At 46.3% G+C, this 22,268-nt stretch overlaps 1 protein-coding gene across 2 annotated transcripts in view; it reads right to left on the bottom strand.

Moving 5' to 3' along the window:
- Window positions 1–22,268, bottom strand: part of Etv5 (ETS variant transcription factor 5) — a 63,215-nt gene that overhangs the window by 19,622 nt on the left and 21,325 nt on the right. For both annotated transcript variants that reach the window (XM_038345264.1, XM_038345265.1), the window contains 4 exons: window positions 15,230–15,359; window positions 14,057–14,344; window positions 2,364–2,623; window positions 94–153 (listed from right to left, as the gene is read on the bottom strand). In XM_038345264.1, coding sequence (XP_038201192.1) covers window positions 94–153; window positions 2,364–2,623; window positions 14,057–14,344; window positions 15,230–15,359 — 738 coding nt within the window. The remainder of the gene's footprint in view (window positions 1–93; window positions 154–2,363; window positions 2,624–14,056; window positions 14,345–15,229; window positions 15,360–22,268) is intronic.

Raw genomic sequence — 22,268 nt, 5'->3', positions numbered from 1 at the left:
AGAGGAAATCCTCCAACTTCCCCGTGTGTGGTGGCACATACGACCCTGCCCCCAAACAAATTAACTGTAAACGGGCAAAAGCGGGCTCCTTACCTTCATGGTTGCTGGAGAAATACCCTCCTCTCATGTAGGACGACTGGCAGTTAGGCACTTCTGAAAGGGAAGCAGAGATGCACACATTCTTCACTGTCCCTACAGAACAGCAGAGGACACACCGGGCAGCAAAGCCCTTAAACCCACGCTCCAGGGCCATGCTCTTTATCTCTTGCCAACTTAACCCAAATCAGAGGTACTCGGGAAGAGGGACCCTCCACTGAGCAACTGTCTCTGCCAGATTGGCCTGTGGGGCCTTTTATTGATTAATGATTGATATGGGAGGGCCTGACCCACTGTGGGAAGTGCATATCCGAGGCAGACCATCCTGGAAGAGTGTAAGAAAGCAAGCTAAGCAAGCCGTGAAGAAAAAAACCAATCCAGTAAGCAGCGTTCCCGTGGCCTCTACTGCAGTTCTGGCTTTGGCATCCCTCAATGGTGATGGACAGTGTAATCCCTAAGCTGAATGCCTGACCCTCAACCCCACTCCCTGCACCACCAAGCTGCTTTTCATGAGTGTTTTATTACAGCAACTAAGAACCAACCTACGACAAAGGGCAAGCCTTTGGGGCCTTGTTCTGTGGAAGGGTACCATGCTAACAAACAATATGGTAAACACCAGAACCCAACACCTGCAAGCAATACTGTCTCATCAGACCTCACAGGAGGAAGAAGACAGCTTTGTCCTCATCGCATTCATTTCAGAGACCAGTGACCGACTCCTCTGGCGAGAAAGCTAATGGTAACACGAGAAGCCCACTTTCAAAGGGGCTTTAGGATGGGGTGCGGGAAGATGATCGCTTTAGACCTCTCCCAGTCTGCTCCTTTGGCCACTGATGCTCACAGCTAGTTCTGCTGCCAGAGATGAGGGTATTTAAGGCCGAAGGGATTAGTGGCACTAAAGCATTGAAGCCAGGATGAGAACTGGCAGTGGGGGTTCTGTAGTTTGGCAAGCGTGTTTTCTCCATGTTGGATCTGCTATGCTGAAACTAAACCACACTCGCGCGATCTCTTCTTCAAGTCCCACGAGAAGAGAGTGACCTGGGGGCACATTGGGACAAGGCTTCCGGTGTGATACTTGCTTTTCTTCAAGGGAATGGGATGAGACCAAAAGCTGATTGAGACAGATAAAAATTTGTCAATGGGGGAGGGGGGGACAGGGGCGCTGGAGAGATGGCTCAATGGTCAGGAGCACAAACTGCTCTTCCAGAGGACCTGAGCTTCAACTCCCAGCACCCACAACTCTAGCTCCAAAGGATCTGACGCTTCTGGTCTTTGGAAGCACTCACATACACTGATATAAGCACATAACTAAACTAAGCTTCCAATTTTATATATATATATATATATACACACACACACACATATATGTATATATATGTAACATTTATTATATAATAAATACTATAAAAATAAATGAATGATTATGTGTGTGTATCAATGCTAGCCCAAAAGGATAAATGTTACCATCATGACTTTTACCAGCAGCTATTTTTCCATCATAATGTGGTAAGTTTCTCCCTTACCCTACCTTCTCGATTCCCCCAAATGAGTTTCTACCCAAATGGTGCAATCTATGTGTTCTCTCAGAGACCAAGAGCTGATTTTATACCCTACTCTATCTACCCACAGGGGCCATTCAGCTTCAGATTGCTCCAACCTTCCAAAGGGGCTTAAGGAAAGTCCACAGTGAAAGGCAGAAGCGCATAACAGCCAGGAAAGATGGGGATCACTTCAGCAAAGGGGGGAAACGTGTTTTTATACCTTCAGCCTGCAAGGTTCCAGGTGTGCTTTCCTCTGGGGTCCCAATGGGCCTGGCCCACAAGACACAGAGAAGAGAGGTCAAACAGCCTCTTCATGCTGAAGCTGTTAGGCAAGCAGCAGTGACACTCACAGCCAGACCTCTACCTGGGGCTGCTGTACTGACAACAAAGCCACAATGTATGGAAACACAAACTGTGTCCTTGTGTCCAGGGCATCACCCAAGTGTGAACCCAGCAATCCTCAGCCTTGACTCAGAGGTATATACATACACTTCTGAATACCAGTAATTAATTCATTAAGTTCTCTGAGGGCAGTTTTTTGTTTGTTTGTTTTTGGTAGTGCTGGGCATGGGATTCAGGATAACGTATTCTACAGACTGAGCTGCACACCAACACCTGAAGACAATTCTTAAATGATTACCTAAAGCATCGCAGACAACGGACTCAAAACTGATCAGACAGATGAATTTGAGAATACAGAAGCCAATACAATGAGTTTGTGCTAACCTGAATCGGCGCAGTAATCTCGGGGTTCCTGCTTGATTCCCATTGGTGACTGGAACCCATGTGCTGGAGGACCAGGCATCCCAGGGACCCCATGTTCATAGAGAGGGTCATGGTATTCCTGCTTGAATCCCTGAAGGGGTGGGGGAGCAGCGGGGACAATAGGCTCCGACATCTGTCGGTGGTAGCTGGGGCGATTATCTCCAGGAACTCCTGACTGAGGAGGGAAGGGGTGGCAGGGTTCAGACAGCTGTCGCTGAAATCTGGAAAAAGGAAGAAGTTGTATTGTTTAATACAAAATGAATACTTACTATGATTCAGCATTAGAGATTGGCCACACATCTGGTTTAAAAAGATGAATTAATTTTTAAGTTAGGAAGGCATGTTGTTCGTTATTAATGTGTTTATGTATATGGACACGTGTAGGTACGTGTGCCATGACACACATGTGAACGTCGAAGATCACTCTATGGAGTCATTCTCTCTTTCTGCATTTACATAGGTTCTGAAGACTGAACTTAGAGCATGCTGAGCTTATATAACATGTACCTTTAATTGCTGAGCCATCTTGCTGGCCCACGAATTTTGAAAAGAACTAATGACCTACTTGGTATGGGTGCATACCATAAAACTTCCATAATTACAATATAAGAAATGAAAAGTCAACTGGTAGATCAAAGAAACTGAATTTTTTTTTAAAAAAATCAAGAACTGTCAAGAATATTGCAAAATATACTTTTAGTACCTGTCAAATTAAGCATTTCAAATCTGTAAGGCTAGGTTCCATTTTATACTACAGTCTAAAGCATCGTATTGCTAAAAGATTTCATACTATGAAGTAAATATATACGAGGACTTACACAATCCGGGCGTGACAGAAGTTATGTTAACATCAGAAACCATCAAGATAAACATGGACATGAAATCAAAAGTAAAACACAAAAGTGGGAAGTGAAAAAAAGTCACCTGCGATAGTCAGAAAATGCCAGAAACAAAATCAAGAGTAAAACTGGGAACACAGCAATGTCAACAGGACTCTTACTTTTATTTTATCTGTTTGTTTGCCTGAGTCTCAGGATGACACCAGACCCTCCTGCCCCAGCCTTCTGAAGACAGGGATTACAGGTGAGTATCACCATATCTTTCAAAAGCTAACTGAAGATCAGCATCTCAGCATGGTGGTTTGAATGAGAATGGCCCTCATAGGCTCATTTATTTGAATGCTTAGTCACTAGGGAGTAGCACTACTTGAAGGCTTACAAGGATCAGGAGGTGAGGCCTTGTTGGTAGTGTTTATCACTGGAGGTGGGCTCTGAGGTCTCCAAAGCCCAGCTAAGCCCAGAGTCTCTTCTCTCCCACAGATGCCAGCACCATGCTTGCCTGCCTGCCGCCGTGCTCCCAGCCTCGCTCCTAGCCACAATGATAATGAACTCTGACACTGTAAGCAAGCCCCCAATTAAACGCCTCGCTTTGTTAAGAGTTGCCTTGGTCATGGTGTCTCTTTACAGCAGAAGAGTGGGTAAGTCACTGAGTGCATGAGGCAGACGGGAAAATCAGTCATGAAATAGTAATGACCATAAATAAAAAGTTTATTAGTGATCATAAAAGGGGGCCAGAGAGAGGGCTTGGAGCACTCGCTCCTATTCCAGAGGACTCCAATAAGTTTCTGAACCCTACTGGGCAATCCTCAACTGCTCCTACTCCAGCTCCAGAAGACTGGATACCTTTTTCTGGCCTCTACCCTGTTCACAGAGGAAAGGAGGGGAGGGGAGAAAAAGGGAGGGGGGAGGGGGAGAAAAAAGACCAAGCAGGCTAGTGAGATGTTTCAATGGGAAAGGCACTTGCCACAAGGATTTGGTCCCTGAGACCCACATGGTACAAGAAGTGAACTGATTCCTATAAGCTTTTCTCTGATCACACACATGCTGTGTGGTGTACACACTCACACAGTAATAAATAAATATAATAAACATTTTTTGACTAAAAACAAAAATTACCTTGGGATCAGACTAACCAAGGAAGTGAAAGACCTATACTATGAAAAATTTAAAATACGGAAGAAAGAAACTGAAGAAGCCACCAGAAGATGGAGAGACCGCCTAGGCACATGGATTGGTAGGGTTGATATTGTGAAAATGGCCATCCTAGCAAAAGCAATTTAAAGATTCAAAGTGATCCCCATCAAAATTCCAACTCAAAACTTTTCAGATACTGAAAAATAAATCTTAAAATTCATAGGGAAACAATAAAAACCCAAACGGCCCAAACAACCCTGAACAATGAAAACACCGCTGATTTCAAGTCAGACACACTGTAAGCAGAAACTGCAAGCCACTAGAATAGAAGCTAACACCACGGACCCAAAAGTAAGTTCTCGTTCCTGTTGTTTTCAACAAATAGAGTGGTGCTAGTCAAACTAGGCAGCTACACGGAGAATGAAGCTTCATCCTTGCCACTCACCCTGCACACTGTCAACTTCAAATGGATCTCAACGTCAGGCCCAAAACTCTCAAACTTCTAGAAGAAAAAAGTAGGGAGTACACTTCAGGATACAGCCTTAGGTAGGGACTTCCTAAATAGGAGCCAAAACCATCAATCAATCGGGACTCCATGAAATTCAAACTTCTGTATTGCAGGAAGCTGTTGATGACGGAAGAGGCCATCAAATGGGGGGAGTCGTCTTTGCTAGGTTACCGCTGACAAAGGATTAGTATCTAGAATATACAAAGAATTAAACACTAAAGCTAAACACCAAGAAAACAAAAGATCCTATTAAATCATGGGCTAGAAAAAGAACATGTGCGGCTAAGAAAGACATTTTAAAACGTTGGCCTCCCTTAGCCATCAGGGAAACGCAAGCCAAACTAAACTATTTTAAGATTCTATCTTACCCCAGTCAGAATTGCTAAGATTAAGAAAACAAAAGACATGGTTCTTGTTAATAGATGTAATCAAACAAGTGGACTTAGATTTGAATCACTCTGTGTCAACAGGTGGCTAACAGATTTCTAGAGCAACAAGACTTAAACCCTTAACCTTAGAGATCTGGGCACAGATAAAGCCCCGAGATCAGTGCACAGCACGGGACTGCTCTTGGACGAGTTCCTACTACCCCCTCCCCCCCGCAAGCACCATAAAAACCAACACGTTAGAATGTGATCCTTAAGCACATGTATGTTCTTCTGCCTTCCCAGACAGAAAAGCCAACACTCTCAACACCCTGCCAGACTCTCAACACCCCGCCATGGTGAGGTTCGGTGGGCCCAGCTGTACTATTTCAGCAGAAACCCGAGTTCTAAAGTTCCTGTCATTTAAATACAGCCTCAGTCAGCAGCTCAAAACCTGCACTGGGGTCTTTCAAAACAGCACAAAGTTATTGCAGAGGCTTTATCCTTTTCTCATGTAATTTATTTTACTTTTATTTCATTTGCACTGGTATTTTGCCTACATGTACGTCTGTGTGAAGGCAGCTAACAACTGTCTCTACCCCCAAGATCTGACACCCTCACACAGAGGCTTTATTCTTATTAGCTGTCCAAACCCTTTGTTACTTGGAAGAACAGCAGCAGGAACAGCCCCTCCAGAGGTGACCCCCACAAGTCAGTTCGTCTGATGGCTCCAAGATGGCCCACACCACTCAGGTCTGTAACCAGAGCCTTGGCAGCTGGCGGGACCAGCGGTCCTGCTTCCGCTTATCCTCACCTTCTCGCCTTCCAGAATGTAACTCTAGAGCTGGCCTGGAATGGCCTCCTTAGGAAAGGATGCTTCCATGGGCCCTATTCAGCAACTGTTCCCTCCCCCAGCTGAGTTCTAGGATTTAGGAAGCCAAGGCCTGGACAGATCTCAAAGACAGGGCAGTCTTTCACCAGAACTGCTCCACACTGCGTGTTTCCAGAAAAGGGGGGTAGGGGGGTGGAAAAGGATGCCTGGGGCAGGTCACAAGACCAACGTATCTGAAAAAAGATTGGCTGGGAGCTTGCAGCTGTAACTGCTATTCTCAGAGATTAATAAAGTAATTCAGTCCTCATCCTCAAAACACATCCTGTGAACTTTACTCATTGGCCTTCATCTGAACCTCACCCCCCCCACCCCGCCCCAGCGATCTTTTTGAAACATCTAAGAACGTGTGATCTAAGAACGTGTGGTCCACATAAAACAGTCACGACAAAGATGCTGCTGGGATCATCCCCAAAGGAGCAGCATCCCGATCACACCAGCCTCTCCTCCTCCTACCCTACCCGTGACCCCAGTGCGGCTCACCCGGGGGGGGGGGACGGGGGGGACGGGGGGGACGGACGGACGACGACGACATACTGGGTGAGCATACTCCCGCGCAAGGCTTCTGAGTGCCAGTTTATTTAAAGGCCAAATTATTTATTTATTTGTCAGATTTATATAGCGCCTTCCTTCTCAAGAGCACGCCCACACCACCAACATTTGGTTTACGTTATGAAAACTGTTAGGTTTTCTTTCTGCATTTCCTTTTTGGTCTCAGCTGCCAGCACACAGAGTAAACACAATGGCAAGAGAAGGAAAAGTACAGCTTCAATGCAGGGCACTGAGTGTCTATGGCGGGCAGGTGAAACGGGGGTGGGGGGGGATGGGCAGTTCAGAGGTCACATCACCCCCGAGATGACGGGTGAGATTCCACAAGAACCACGCCACACGCTTACATCTCACTGGTAATGGCTAAGAGAACATGATGGGAAACAGAGAAGCAGCAGAGGCAAGCGAGAGCCTGGCGGTGAGGCCAGAACACACTGAGCTCAAAGCCAGTCTCCACCACTGGCTCCCCGCATGACTATGGGCAAGTTACATAACGGCCCTGAGCCTTCATTTTCTTCTCGGCAGCGGGATAAGGGTGGGCAGGACACCTGCCCCAAAGGTCTGCTGTAAAGAGCACCTAAGATAACGCATGTTATTGGGCAGAGCACACTAAGTTCTCAATACACGCAACCTTCAGGCGCCTAGCCGACATCTAGGCATTCCAAGCTATGCAAATACCAAGGCCTCATAGGGTCAGGGGATGGACACACACACCGATCAAAGTTAGGCCCATGAACTGTCCATGATATCCCCTTTAGAGGGACAGAAGGCTGGGTTTTAGTTTTGAGAGACTCCATTTATGCCCACCTGAGAAGAAAAGTGAGGCAGATTTGGCGAGCTGCAAGGGCAAGGGTTCCCACACCCAGGCATTAACTCCAAGTCTCAAAGGGCAGGGAGAAAGACTTCGCAATGCAAAAGCTGTAAAAATACAGCAACTGAAGTCTCTACGTTTGTGGTATCCACACTGGAGGAAAGAATCCTTTTGTTAAAAGTATATTTATAGTAATGTCATATTTAAAAAAAAGATATTTGTTATTACATGGGTGTGTATGATGGGGTAGGGTCATGGCAGCAGAGGTCAGAGGTCAAATATCAGGACCTACTTCTCTCCTCCCACCTTTCTTTCACGTAGGTTCCAGGGATCCAGGCTCAGGTTGTCAGGCTGTGCAGCACACATTTACCTGTTGTGACATCTTGCGGGGCCCCAAAGCGACATTTAAAAAGTTTATAAGCCTGCGAGATGGTTATCTCAGCAATAAAGACATCTCCCAAGCGTGACCATCTGAGTTTGTTCCCCAGGACTCACACGGTAGAAGGAGAGGTCTGACTCTATGGGCTCTGCGGTTCCACAACCACTCCCCATCCCCTAAATCTGAAAGGGGGGGGGGCAAGTAAAATCAGCCAGGCACCGGAACAGAGCCTGTGGGAACACAGCACAGGGGAAACACTGCTGTAATCACCCAAGTAGCAGAATCGGGGTTCAACTCCAGGCCTCTCAGTCTACCTAACTCCAGAGCTACAAGCCTAAAATTGTTTTGTTGTTATTGGTTCCCCGCCCCTGCCCCACCCAGACAGGGTTTCTCTATAGTTTTGGAGCCTGTCCTGGAACTAGCTCTTGTAGACCAGTCTGGCCTCAAACTCACAGAGATCCACCTGCCTCTGCCTCCCGAGTGCTGGGATTAAAGGTGTGCGCCACCACCGCCCGGCTTCAGTTTTTGTTTTTTAAAGATGTATTTTAATATTTTTATGTGTGTGTGTCTGTGCCCTTGAAGGCCATAGGAGGGCATCAGATCCCCTGGAGCTGGAGTTGCAAGCAAGTCTAAGCGGCCTGATGTGAGAGCTGGGACCTGCCCTCTGGCCATGGGCAAGAGCAGCAGGTACTCTGAACATAGTTCTCTCTCTTGCCTCACCTAAGCAGTTCCTGTAACGGTTTTCAACACCCCATTAGTGACATCTAAATACAAACCACACTAGCCAACGCACCAGAGAAATGCAGCTTTAGAAACTAAGAATAAAGTTGCACAAAGGTTTAAAGTTAAAAGCTATAACAGCAAACCCTTGAAACGACAAAACCCCACAACTCAGGCAAAGTATCTAAAGGAGGGTTAGTGTAAAGAATTAGGACTGAGGCAGCCAACTGTGCAACTGGGGACACATTTACAGAAGACAGAACAGACACCAGAAAGAGAGAAACTAAGACAAACAGATGACACTGGACTCGTGAGATGTTTCTGCTGAGAAGCCAGCAGGCTCTGTCACAGCTTCAAAAATTCTAAGTCAAAAAGACAGAAAATCCGATTTTTTATGGACAACTCTATGCTAATTAATTTTAAAACACATAAACGGGCAAATATCTTAAAGTTTTTATTAGATTATGTTTAGCTGGGGGCTTCACCCCAGCCCCCTGGCATCCATTTTGGAATGTGGAGTGGAAAGTTCCATGTCAAAGCCCCCTCCCATGGGAGGGTCAAGACCACTCCCACAGGCTATTTTAACAGCCCCCCAGAGAATGAGCACGTGGTCTCCCCTTTTCCCTCTCCAGTGGTCTGGTCATTCCAGTTCTCCTCCCCCTCACTCCGTCTTTTCCTGGGGGGCCACTCGGGAGTGTTAGTATCCATTAAACCTGGGCATCTTTTAGTTTGGTCTGATTGAGATTATTGCGTCGGTGGAGAGGTTTGTTGGTCAGAAAACACTTAACAGATTAAACTACATAGAAATTTAAAGCAAAACTCTAAAAGATAAAAAAAATTTAAGTGCTAGCCACAACAAGAATGTCAAGAATAAGTTTACTAGTAAATTCTTGAAACAACTTCAAATAATAATTCAGATTTTACATGAAATAGTCCAATATAAAGGCATCCTTTAACTCATTTGATGAGCACAGCTTCAGTGCTAAGCCTAACAAAGCCCCTGCGAGAATGAAAAACCACCTTATTCTCAATCACAAATTAGATGCAAAGGCCCTAAACACACGAGAAGCCAAGTTCAGCAACTGCATGATTGACTATAGACCAGGGAGGGCTCAGCCTGCAAGGAGCTTGTACCAAGCCTTACAACTTGAGTTATCCCTTAAAACCCACAGTGGAAGGAGCCAATGGACTTTCGCAAGATGGTATCTGACCTCCATACACATGCTGCGCCACACAAGCTCAGAAATACAAACATAAAAAAAGAAAGATAAACTGGGTTTGCCACATAATGCAAGGGTCATTTCATATAAATCAGTGCAATGTACATTATTAAAGGCATTGACAAATTTTAGCACTGATTCCATTAACTTTTCATGAGGGGTGGAAGGAAGTTTCCTTTAGCTTGACAATGGTAACAAGAAAAAAAGAAAATAAGCCGCGAAATGCTGGAAACTAGCTTTAGGAGTCAGAACACCCTCTCCTTCAGCTGCCAGGAGAAAGGTATTCAGTTTGTCAGTGAAGGTTTCAATAACAATTCAAGAAACACAACAAAATAGAACTACGCCTTGCCTTTGATCCCAGTACTCCGGAGGCAGAGGCAGGCGAATCTCTGAGTTGTAGGGCAGCCAGGGCTACATACACAGAGAAACCCTGTCTCAAAACAAAACAAAACAAAAAAAGAATCCAAGACACTTGGTTTCAGTCGCCGAAGTGAGCCCATGCTGCCACACACAGTGTGCTGTTAGGCAGCCATGTGGTGAGGATACTGTGCTCTACACCCCAGGCCCGGTCACACGCGTGACTCTAGACAACCTCTCCTGTAACTACACAAGATCTGAGGGGCAATGGTGAGAGGCAGGCTGCAGGGATGGAAGTCAGGTTTGAGAAAACAGCTCAACCCAGGCTTTAGGCCTGGATTCCACAGCAGGACACTGCTCTCAGCAGGTTAGGATGGTCCTCTTCCAAAAGGTACTGACCAACATGGCTGTGCTGAATCAACATGGCTGACCTCCTGGAGCCTAGGCTCTATAGACAGAGACTGAACACCCTAGCCCCACAGTACGGATGCTCTTTTGCGCTACTCAAAAGCACTTTTGTTTTTGTTCCCCCCCCCCCACCTCAGGAACATTTTCTTAAATTTTGTCTTGAGTTTCTTGCTTTTCCTGATGTCAAGTGTAGGAGACCGCATGGCATTTCAAAATTCTTACAGGGAGCAATGTTTTCGGTGAAGCCTCTGCAACTAAATTGTGAGGCTTTCTTCAAGTGGAGCTCCAGTGAGATGGGATACAAGGAAAGACAGAAACACACGCAGCCACGCTGTGGGTAGAACACAGCGTCTACCCTCTCAGCACTTCTGACCATCAAGACTCATCTGGCTGAAGGGCAAACACAGCTCCAAGGAGCAGAAGATGGAAATCTGCTGGAGCTCGCCAAATACATGAAGATTCCCTCCCACGCCACGTGGGAGGAACCACCAATATAAATCACAGCTTGCAAATACGGTATTTATTTTCTAAAAATAAACTGCATTGTGAAGAACTATATAGGCAGATTATACGGAGCATTAAGAATGTAATTTGACTATATTGTGTTTTAGCTGTTCAGAGCACGACCACAGCAAATGACCTAGACTCTCAGCAAACATACTGGGGGGCAATTAGGAGGCAGTTTATGGAAAAGGACACAGACTCATCACCTGGACAGACCAGGTGCATCACGAACAAAGCAAACACATCTTGTCCTATGGACTGAGACTAGATAACGCACGGACTCCAAAGACACTGCCACTTATGAGAGGAACAAAGCTGAGGGATAAAATGGTCTCACTGAGATCACTCAGCTGTTAGTGGGGTCCTTGCAACTCAGAAACAATCAGAAAAGCAAGGCAAATGGCATTTCATGCTTTGCTGTCCCTGTGTAAAATTAAAACAGCAGCAGCAGCAGCAACAACAGAGCTGTGTTCGCTTCAGCATACAAAAAGACTACACTTAAGCAAGGCATGGCGGGCTGAGGTGAGGTAGGAGAGCGCGGTCTTCATGTTTTATCAAAGTGTGACAGTGACATGAAAGTCATGGCCAAGATCGGTCAACGCAGTCCCAGGGGTGGAAGAACAAGGCATCTGTTTTTGTGTGTACCTGAGCGCGCACGGGCACGTACAAGGTGGTGGTGGTGGGGAAACAGAAGGTCAACTTCAGGGTCATCCCTCAGGTGTTCCCGCCCCTCCCCCACCCCCAGCAGGGTATCTGACTGGACCTGGACCTCACTGAGCAGGCTACACAGGCTGGCTAGCACGTCCCAGGGATCTGCTTGTCCCCAGCAGGAGGATTATAAGCAGGGAACAGCATCCCTGGCTTTTTCACATGGGGTCTGAGAATCCAACTCGGGTGCTTGTGCTTTTGTGGCAGCAAGTACTTTCAGACTGAGCGACCCCTCCCTGCAAGAATCTGCATTTCCCCTTCACCTCCTCATTCCTAGAGCCTCCAGTGTGCACTCAGCCTGAGACTGCACCGCTCTGTGGGAGGCCAGAGCGCGGGAGAGCAAGGCTTTCATTTTGTTGCTGTAGAAGCTTACACACTACTTCACCTTTCACCCCAGTTTCCTCACGTCTCCGTCACCTCCATGAGGTCTTCTGGTTTTAGGACCATCATCACTACAGGCCAAGGGTAAACAGCAGGAAGTTCAGGACAGATAGGCCACTTCACACAAGAGTCATCGTGGAAAAGAGATACCTCCGTGACTGCCCTCCAGACCCGAGGGCAGGCAGTCACAAGTCCCAGGGACTTGGGCTTCTCAGTCGGCCATTGTGACAACAGAGACTCCAGAGAGATAGCTCTCCCTCAGCTCTGCGATCAATTCATAGAGGATAAGAAACAAGGGCCGAGAGGAAAGTGCAGGCCGAACAGATTGAACAAGGCAATTTCCCTTTGCCCACATTTGCTAGGCATTTCTAACACCAGACAGAATCACTACAACCCCGCCCCCGCCCCCGCCCCCATTAGTAACTCCTGCATTGGAAATCAATGAGATGCCGTTTAACAACACAACACCCAAACCAGTAAAATAAAAATGGAAACATCCAACTACTTTTGACCCAAAAATCCATTTTCCATAAAAATACCACAAAAACGAGGTTATGAATATATGGCAACTGCAGAGGCTGCTCTCTCTCAGATGGGCTTCTGCCGCAGCGGGAGTTCAGGAACCAGCACGTCTGCCCTATCGCACGTCTCACCCTATCCCTGCTTGGTGATCATGGCGTGGGGGGGGGGGGGGAGGCTATACAGCACAAATGCTCATTGGGGCTCTTGGCTTGACCACGGGATGACCACCAACCAGCTCTATCAAGTAGGTCAGAGTCAGTGGGGGCAGGGCCATAACCAACTGAGTAACTTCCGAACAGACACTGGGCTGAACCACCCACACCCTCCTTTCTCCGTGTCCCTGATCCAACCCACACATGTGTGACAGACATGAACACATGTGTGACAGACATGAACACATGTGTGACAGACATGAACAGTGCTCTCCACTTCGCAGGCCTTGGTGACACCACTCATTTGTGATGATCGAGTTATCTCACCCAACACAGGTGAAAAATGTCTGACATGCATTAGTCTACAACCAGCCAAATTTCTAGATCCCACCGAGCGGCAGCTCTCAACTGTGGGTCACGACAGGTGTGTGCATGTGTGTCAAAATGACCCTTTCACAGGGGTTGCATATCAGATATTTACATTACGATTTATAACAATAACACAATTACAGTTATGAAGTAGCAACAAAAATAATCTTATGTTTGGGGGTCACCACAACACGAGGAACCGTATTAAAGGGTCACAGCGTTAGGAAGGCCGGGAATCACTGCCACAGACAACGAACTCAGAAAGCCAGGCTCCCTTTTCTACCTTTATTTTTGATGAATGAGGAATTCTAGAGACAATTTCCTCCAACGCAAACATAAAACTACCTAGGAGGAAACCAGGAAATTTGTACCCTAAAAGCAGATATTATCACTAACCGTTGATTGCAGAAATAAGCTAAAATCTGAGGAATAATAAATAATGCCTCCTAGAACTCAAGAACTTCCCCAGATGCAAACAGAATGATAATACCGCAGTTAAGAGTAGCATGAACTGAGGTTCAGCTCAGGCAGAAACTCGGGGGTAGCGGCCAAGTGACTGTGCACCCAGGGCAAGCCATCCTCCTTTGCGGCTGGAGGTGTGTGGACGAGCTTCCAAAGGACGCTACTGCGATCCTATAAACCATCTGAGTACCTCTGGAACACGGTGGTCCATAACCAGCCCACACCCAACGTGGACCGGCAGTCTTACTTCACTGCGGCCTCAGTGGAGAGGTCACTGTACGGGTAACTGGCCACCGCGACTAACGGCTTCTCTCCTGATGAGCAAAGGAACTCCCGGGAGAAGGAACCAAGGGCAGTCAGTCCAGAGCAGTACCCACCTCTGTTCTGATGGATACTGGCTTTCTGGCATCATCTTTGGCATTTGCAGGGGCTGATGTGGTGGCCGGGGGACCACGAATGTTTGCTGCTGTGACCCAGGTTCTGGAAGGGAGTGAGGGGTGGGGGCGGGACCCACCCCTTGAACTGGGCCAGCTCCAGGGGCAAGAGCTGAGGTGGGCAGGGTTGCCTGAGGTGGGGCAAAAAGGGAACTCTGATGGGTGGGCGACATAGGAGTGGTGGGAGGGGTTAATGGCTTGAACCCAGAGGGAGGCTTCCTATCGTAGGCACTGTAAAAAGAAAGAGAAGGATCCGTTAAGCTGCAGTGAAGCATTTGCATGGTAACCAGGTCCAGCAGAACACCAGTTTGCAGCCCATTGTTGCCAGGAAATGACATCATTAACATACTTAAATCGCTCCAGCCCTGGGGGAATATTTGTACCTCTGAAATGTGACAAGCTGCACTGCGTCAAAGGACGCGTTTAACACTTCTAGTGATTTTTCTCAAAGATAATTTTAGCCTCTGCTTCCGGTTTCCTTTTCCCCTCCTTCTAAAAGAATTCTCTGTGTGTGCGTGTGCAGGGGTGGATGGATGAGGCTGGAACTTATGGGCCTTCTCCAGTCCCTCTCCAAAATACCCCAGGGTTCCTAGGAACTGGTCAAAATCTTTGTGGAAGGTAACAGCACTTGAATTAAACAAGCCTTCTTGGGTTCCAGGCAGATCTGTGTTTACCCTCTGAGTGCAAAGAACGATTAAAATTAAAGCCTCATTCCTAGGGCCTGGATATTCTTAAGTAAAGGGCACAAGCGTGGGGGCTTTTTTGTTTATTCTGATTTGAAGATTATTTCCTTGGTGCTTAAAGTTCACATTAACATATGATAGACAGGAAGAAGTGTAGATTACCTGCCTCACAGATCAAATGGCCCAGGATCCCAGGCTCTTTCCCTAGCTGGTCTTGGTTCCCTGTGGAGCCACGGCTTTTTAATGAAAGTTTTGCTTTTCGTGGATAGCGTATGATGTGGACGGGCTACACCTAGATTACTCTGCAAGGCAGGCGTGCTCTGCCCCAAGGCATGCTAGACAATACCTGGAACTCTGCTCACAGAGCCTCTCTGAGCAGCTCTCCCTGCCCCGCCCGCCCAGCCCCACCCGACCTTCCCTCACCTCCACTTACCAATAGTTGTAGAGGCACTTTTCTCCAAAGTTAGCACCAAGAGCCTGCTCGTGGCTACAGGATGACAACTCAGAGGAGGGGCTATGCAGCTCCCGCTTGATCTTGGTGGGAGGTGGAGCGTGAAGCACCACTGAAATCAGAAGAGGAGCCAGGGAGGGAGAGAGAGGACAGCAGTCAATAAAGGACCCTTTCAGAGACAGGCCAGCACCTGGAACTCAAGGTCAAGGACAACGGCCACACCTGGGTGCAACCTTTTGTCTGAAAACAAAGCAAGCCTGTGAGAGCCATTCACCCAGCACTTAGGCTAGCCTCGTGTGCCTAGTGAGACTTCTCCAAAGAATCATTTCTCAAAGGCTTCAAATGGCTGCGGTAATACATTTCTTCTTTCCTTTCTTTCTCTGAGACAGGGTTTCTCTGTGTAGCCCCGGTTGTCCTGTCCCACTCTATAGGCCAGGCTAGCCTGGAGCTCAGAGCTTTACCTGCCTCTGCCTCCCGAGTGCTCGGATGATTAAAAGCATATGCCGCTGCCACCACCTGGCTACAATATATTTCTTATTCAGAATCATCTTTTCAAATTAAGTATGATTTTTGAAGTCTTTTTCAAGTAATTCTAAATATTAGTTCTGAATAGGAAGCATTCAGGTTTAGGGGAATTAAAGGAATACAGTAACTAAGCGGCCCTCCGGGGAAAGACTAACAACACAGACTCTGTGCTCACTGTTATCTGCCTGCTCCCAGCCTTTCCCAGCAACCAATCAGGAAGGGCCGGTCTCCATAATAGTGTCTCAGTACAGGGTACCCAGTGATGGTTTGGGCTTGTTTTGTCCCCCCTGAAACTCAGACCGTCTCCCCATGTAATGGCGATGAATGGTGGGGTCTTGATCGCGAGAGCTCCACGTGGAAGGATGAATGAAGAATGTTCTCCAGGGGTTGAACGAGCAACCACAAGGTCACCCTTCAGTGCACCTAGCTAGCTTATTGCTCTCGTCTCTTCCCATCTACTTCCCTTTCCCTCGGCTTTGCATGAGGGCTTCACCAAATACTTCTCAATTTCCAAAACCAATAACCAAAATAACTTTATAAACTAGAGATACGCATATTCATAGTTACACATATGTAATTACGTATTCTTAATAAATTACCCAGTCCGAGTTATTCTGTTAACAGTAACAGAAAATGGACTAAGACAATGCAAACGGCTTCCCCTGAATTCAAGAAGCAAGTACAAGTGGCTGGGGCTGTATTTGGAAGCCCACCACAGATTCCACATGGATTCTGAGAGGGCAAAGAAATAAGATTTTTCAAATTGAAAGTGAATTATCCACAGTGGCTCCACACTCCTGAGTACAAAAAGCTAAGTTTGCCCTTTCTGTCTTACCCAGATGCTAAACTGCTTCAGAGTGCACCCCCCCCCCCGAAGTAGGACGAACCCTAACAAAGATACTGTACAATAAGGGCTGTTCTTTCCAGCAAGGATGTAAATGGCTACTGCCTGCCTAGCTACCTGCTGCAGGGTGTGTGAGGTCACGCTTCTCAGAGGACTACTTAGCCACCTCACCAGAAGGCTAACCCTCAGTAAGCATTCTGGTGGCCCATCAAAATCTTCCTTGACTCAATGTTTGCTCCTAAAATACTTTCAGGAGTCTGGTTAAGTTCTAGTGATTATACTAGACAGAATTAGCTATGTAATTTTCCTTTTCTTTCTACCAAGACCAAGACAATCGGTATCTCTCATAACGTCAAATCCGACAACCTGAATCCAACCCTCAGAACACATGGTGGACAGAGAGAAGTAGCTTCTGACACTTGTTCTCCAATCTCCACACAAATGCCACTGAATATGCACAGGCACACACATGCATTAGCACACACACCCACACGTGTGTGCACTCCCACTGACCCCCATACATGTGTGTACACTCCCTCCCCAACCCCCCTGACACATATGAAGACGAGAAAAGGCTGTCTTGCCAACAAACTGGAGAAGACGGATTTTCATAATTCCTTTCTTACATAATACCAACTGTGTTTTCCTGGATCCATGAAATAAGTTGAGAACTAGCGGATTATATTTAGACGTCTAATATTAGAGTCTCTCTCATGGGTTTCTGATGGTGACATCATGGCAGTCGAGAGCCAATTGTTATCAAATGTTTTCAGACCCCACACACAAAAAGCAGCTAGGCTTCTCTGTGTTTTGTTAATGAGAAACTTTGGCGGCCATCAGGGTGGCCCCTTGGTCACAGCCTCTTTTCTTTTTCTTATTACTTTCCTGCTGTCAAAATTTCTGGTTAAAAAAATAATTCGAACAGTATCAATACTCCCATTTAAAGAAAAATTATGTGTAGCCTTCAAAGTCTAATTTGTCTAAAACTGTTATTTATAATCACTGTTTTATCTAAATTTAGAAATGATTGTGGCAATGTTAAATGTCCTCATTTCAAGTTTTAGAAATATCTTCATTTTTACAATATTTTTAAATTTAAAATTTTTTTATTTTATTAAATAAAATTGTCTATTGAAAATAGTTAAAATTTTAACAGTTTAAAATTACCACTTTTCCTGACAAGACAAACTCTAGACTGTAAACCAAAGCTTCCCAGAGAGAAAACTTCATTATAATGTCAGAAAATGCACAAGCCATATCAAAAGGCAATGGAATGCCGCTTGCTGGCTCCGCCTTAGTCAATGTCTCCCACCATGAGGCTCTCAAGGAGTGGAATCTCACGTTTTCTACACAGAAAGAGAGCAATCAAGAAATTCGGAATTGCGGTGAGCACGGTGTTACGCTCCTATAATTCCAGTACTCAGGAGGGGGGAGGATCCGAAGTTTGTGGCCTGGTTGGATATATGGTAAAACCTCTCAAAACAAACAAACAAACAAAAAACCCCAACTATCCCCCCCATCACAATTATTTATAAATTGACTCTAGCACCAACCACTTCTAATGCTGAAGGCAGGGGCCACATTTACTCATTAATCCTAGCTATGATTTAGCCCTAACTACCCCTCCCTCATATCAATCATCTTGAGAGAAAAGGCATGGCAGAAAAACAAGGTAAGTTTCACAAACCCATGTTGACAACAGAGCTGGGGAGGCCTGACAGCAATGAGAGGACCCAATTCCCCAAGTTCTGCTGGGTGAGGGCTGTGGGCGGGGCCTACTTGAGGCACATGCCAGTCAGAGGCGGGCACACTGAAGTCAGGAGTTCCAAAGAGGACGAATGTTCTGAGCTTCCTGTTTCCTCATCTGAACCCTGCTGTGGAATAACTGAGAAGCCGTGTCACTCGGACTGGTTTAATAAAAAGCTAACCGGCCAGTAATCTAGGTAGATTTCTTGGGCAGAGAGGACGCTGGGAAGAAGGGCGGAGTCTCCAGGAGACACCATGAGATGCAGAGCAAGCAGTAAGAACACTACGGAGATGAGGTAATAAAGCCACAAGGTAGAAAGTAAGTTAACAGAAATGGGATAAGTTATAAGAGTTAGTTAGAAACAAGCCTAAGCTATAGGACAAGCTTTTTTTGTTTTGTTTTTTGTTTTCTTTGAGACAGGGTTTCTCTGTAGCTTTGGAGCCTGTCCTGAACTAGCTCTTTTAGACCAGGCTGATCTCGAACTCACAGAGATCCACCTGCCTCTGCCTCCCAGCCTAAGCTTTTATAATTAATAATAAGTGTGGTTATTTGGGAGCTGGCTAGCGGGACTGAAACTTCCGCCTATGCAAAGCTACTTTGAGAGTGAGGGAAATGACACAGAACTCTAATAGAGCCATGATATTGCATAATTTTATTCAGTGCTTTAAAAAAATTCAGCACTCGCCTCTACAGCCAGACATCTCTAGCTGTAAAGGATGGATTAGATGGAAGGGTCATGAACTCCCGAGAAGTCTGCAATGTTCAAAGTGTAGGCTATTTGAGCTGATAAACATCTCTAATTAGAAACATTTGTGCTCAACGGGAGACGCACCCACAAAGGGAGCTGCTTCCACAGTGGAGCTGCCTTCGCTCTTGGACCATTTCACTCCAGTGTTGACCATGTGGCCGTGACTGAAACAGCAAGACCTCATGGCACACACACTAGAGATTTGATGTCTAAGCCTTTGCTCACAGAGCAATTGAGAGACTGCCTGGGGCCTCGGTCTACTTCCTTCAATCCCCTACACATAGGAACCCTGAGGCCCACAGGACTTGAAGGAATTGTCCCTTCTTAGCTCTGCTTTGTGTAGAGTAGAGGAGACCAAGAGCTCCCTGCTGTCACTCTATCAGCCTTCTATGGCATGCTCAGAAACGGGAGACATTCCCATCACCTACTCTGTCCATTAGAAAGAAATAGAGGACACGAACTCCCCCCTCCCACCTAAAACAATAAAAGTATCACATTATACCTGGCTGAAAGTATTTTTGTGTGTATGTGTGTGTTATGCTTGCATGTGTGTATGTGGGTGCATGTGGAGACTGGAGGAAGGGCATTAGGTATCCTGCTCAGTCTTATTTCTCTGAGGTCCTCTGAGACAGGATGGCCAGAGTGGCTAGAGCTAGGCTATCAGCCAGTAAGCCCCAGCAATTCTCCTGTCTCTAACCTCCACCCGGCCCCACTGCACAACACTGGGGGTCCAGGCATGCACAGTACACGACGACACTGGGGTTCCAGGCACTCACAGTCACACCTGGCTTTCACTCTCCTGTCCCCATTCCCTCAGCATTTGAGGTTATAGGCATGCGCAGTCACACCTCTTTTTTGACCTGGGTGCTGAAGTTTGAACTTGGGATTCTCATGCTTGGTCAGCAAATGCTCTTAGCTGCCGAGCCACCTCCCCACCCCCCAAAGTACTCCCGAACAAAGGAAAATGGAAAAGAACCAGTAATTCTGGAAAAGAACAAAGGAGACAGATCGCAAAAGAGGCAACCAGGGAGACCCCCCTCCCTTTCACACTCCCTACGTGCCAGAAGCCATGGTTTACTTTATTTCATAAAGTCTTTCCAACCTAAGGGAAACATTATTTGCACTTTTGCCATTTACAGATAGAGGAAAAAAAAGGAACTGGCTACGGTCTCTCAACTAGTACACTGCCAGGATTCTGCCCAAGCAGTTCTTAGGTATCTTATTATAGTCTCCCAGAGGTAATCAGAAAAAAAAATGTCTAGTTAGAAAAGTAGATGGAGCTGGGCATAATGGCTCAGGCATGTAATACCAGAACCTGGGAGGTAGAAGCAGGAAGAACAGGAGTTCAAAGCCATCCTCAGTCACATAGCAGTTTTGAGATCAGCCCAGGGCCATAGGAAACCATGTCTCGGAGAAAAAAAAACCCACAAAGATGGTAAAGAAAGCCAGCCAAGATGGCAGGCATGGTGGCATGTGGCTAAAGTCTCTGTACGCAGAGGCTAGGAGATACACATGAAAATTCTTTTGGCCAAATCAGGTGGCGGTGGCCTCATGTTTACTACCATGCATTTTCCAGACGGGGCACACCTGGCACCCAATCCACCCAGGAACAGAGACACCTTGCCCTCCTCTACCACACAGATGTCCGGGATCCTCCTTCACTCCTACTGGCTGCTAATCTTCCCCACGCCTACAGTCTTCGTGCTTTGCAATCCACGCCTTCTGTTCGCGTGCTCCACTTACAAGGTCTCACTCTCCATTCTTGCAGTCCAGTTGGCCAAAGCCGCCTGCTCGCTCAGACAGCTGCCAACATGCCAGACCTGTATCCTGTCCCGTCCTCTCTTAAACCACCTCTGCGGCAAGAACATTGAGTCCTCTCCAGGCTCCTATTTGACCACAACTCTATAGGCCCAAATACAGATTTTAAAAAAAATTAAGACAATAACATTTAATTAAGCCCACATCTAGGTATAAATTGCCAAGTACAGCACTGTCTCAGAGCCCACCATAATACCATTTTAAATTTAGATTCTGTGTTTATCTATCCAACTTAACCCCATAGCTTTTTATCATATCAGACTAGGAAACTCCTCACATGGGGCACAGGAGCAATCCACAAACCAGCTGGTCCTCAACAATGGAGGAAGGGAAAACAACCAAAACCATACACACAAGAGGGATCAGAAAAAACTGAACTGCCATTCTTCAGATGGGCTGGAGGGGTACAAAGAAAACATAAATACTCTCACAAAAAATAAAAATGAATAGGCTCATCTGGCATTGCCATTTGTTACAAGGCCCATATAAAAAAGAACTCTATCTACAGCTGGTAACCAAGGCAATATGAAATAATAAAATATATTTACAGGGCTGGAGAGGAAGAGAGGCATTTCTGTTGTTAAGACACATGGTCCTCTTGCAGAGGACTGGGGTCTGATTTCCAGCACCCACATGGTGGTTCACAAACCTCTATAACTCCAGTTCTGGTATCCAATACCCTCTTCTGACCTCCAAGGACACCAGTGCATGGTACTCTTACATACATGCATAGTCTTTCTGTACACTGTGAAGATGTGTTGCTATCACTGGTTTAATAAAGAACTAAACGGCCAATCCCTAGGCAGGGAGAGGTTAGGTGGGACCTGCAGACAGGAAGAGAGTGTAGGAACAAAGAAGGGTGGAATCTCAAGGAGAAGCAAGATGATGAGCATCCCATATGAGGAAAGGTTCTGAGCCATGTGGTTAAACATACATAAGAAATGAGTTAATTTAAGATGTAAGAGCTAGTTAGTAATAAGCCTAAGCTACTGGCCAAGCATTTTTAATTAATAAGTCTCTATGTGGTTATTTGGGAGCTGACTGGCAGGACAGAAAATCCCACCTACAAAAACATACATAAAAATGAATAAATTTAATAAAAGTTAAGTACATTTAGAGCCAGTGAAGAGGATCAGTGAGTACCTGCCAACAAGCTCAAAAACCTGAATTTGATCCAAGAGCCATATGATAGGAGAGACCCAATTTCCAAAAGTTGCCACCTGATGGCCACATATATGTTGTGGCATGTGCCACCTGTAATGTTTATGCACAAGAGGGATTTTGGCAGTAAAGAGCCAAGAGGCCCCATGGAGGGCAAAAGACAAATAAGCCATGCAGA

Source organism: Arvicola amphibius, chromosome 10 (genome assembly GCF_903992535.2).
Source record: "Arvicola amphibius chromosome 10, mArvAmp1.2, whole genome shotgun sequence".
Taxonomy (NCBI): Eukaryota; Metazoa; Chordata; class Mammalia; order Rodentia; family Cricetidae; genus Arvicola; species Arvicola amphibius.
The sequence above is the reverse complement of the archived record's forward strand: the minus strand, read 5'-3'. Positions and strand labels throughout refer to the sequence as shown.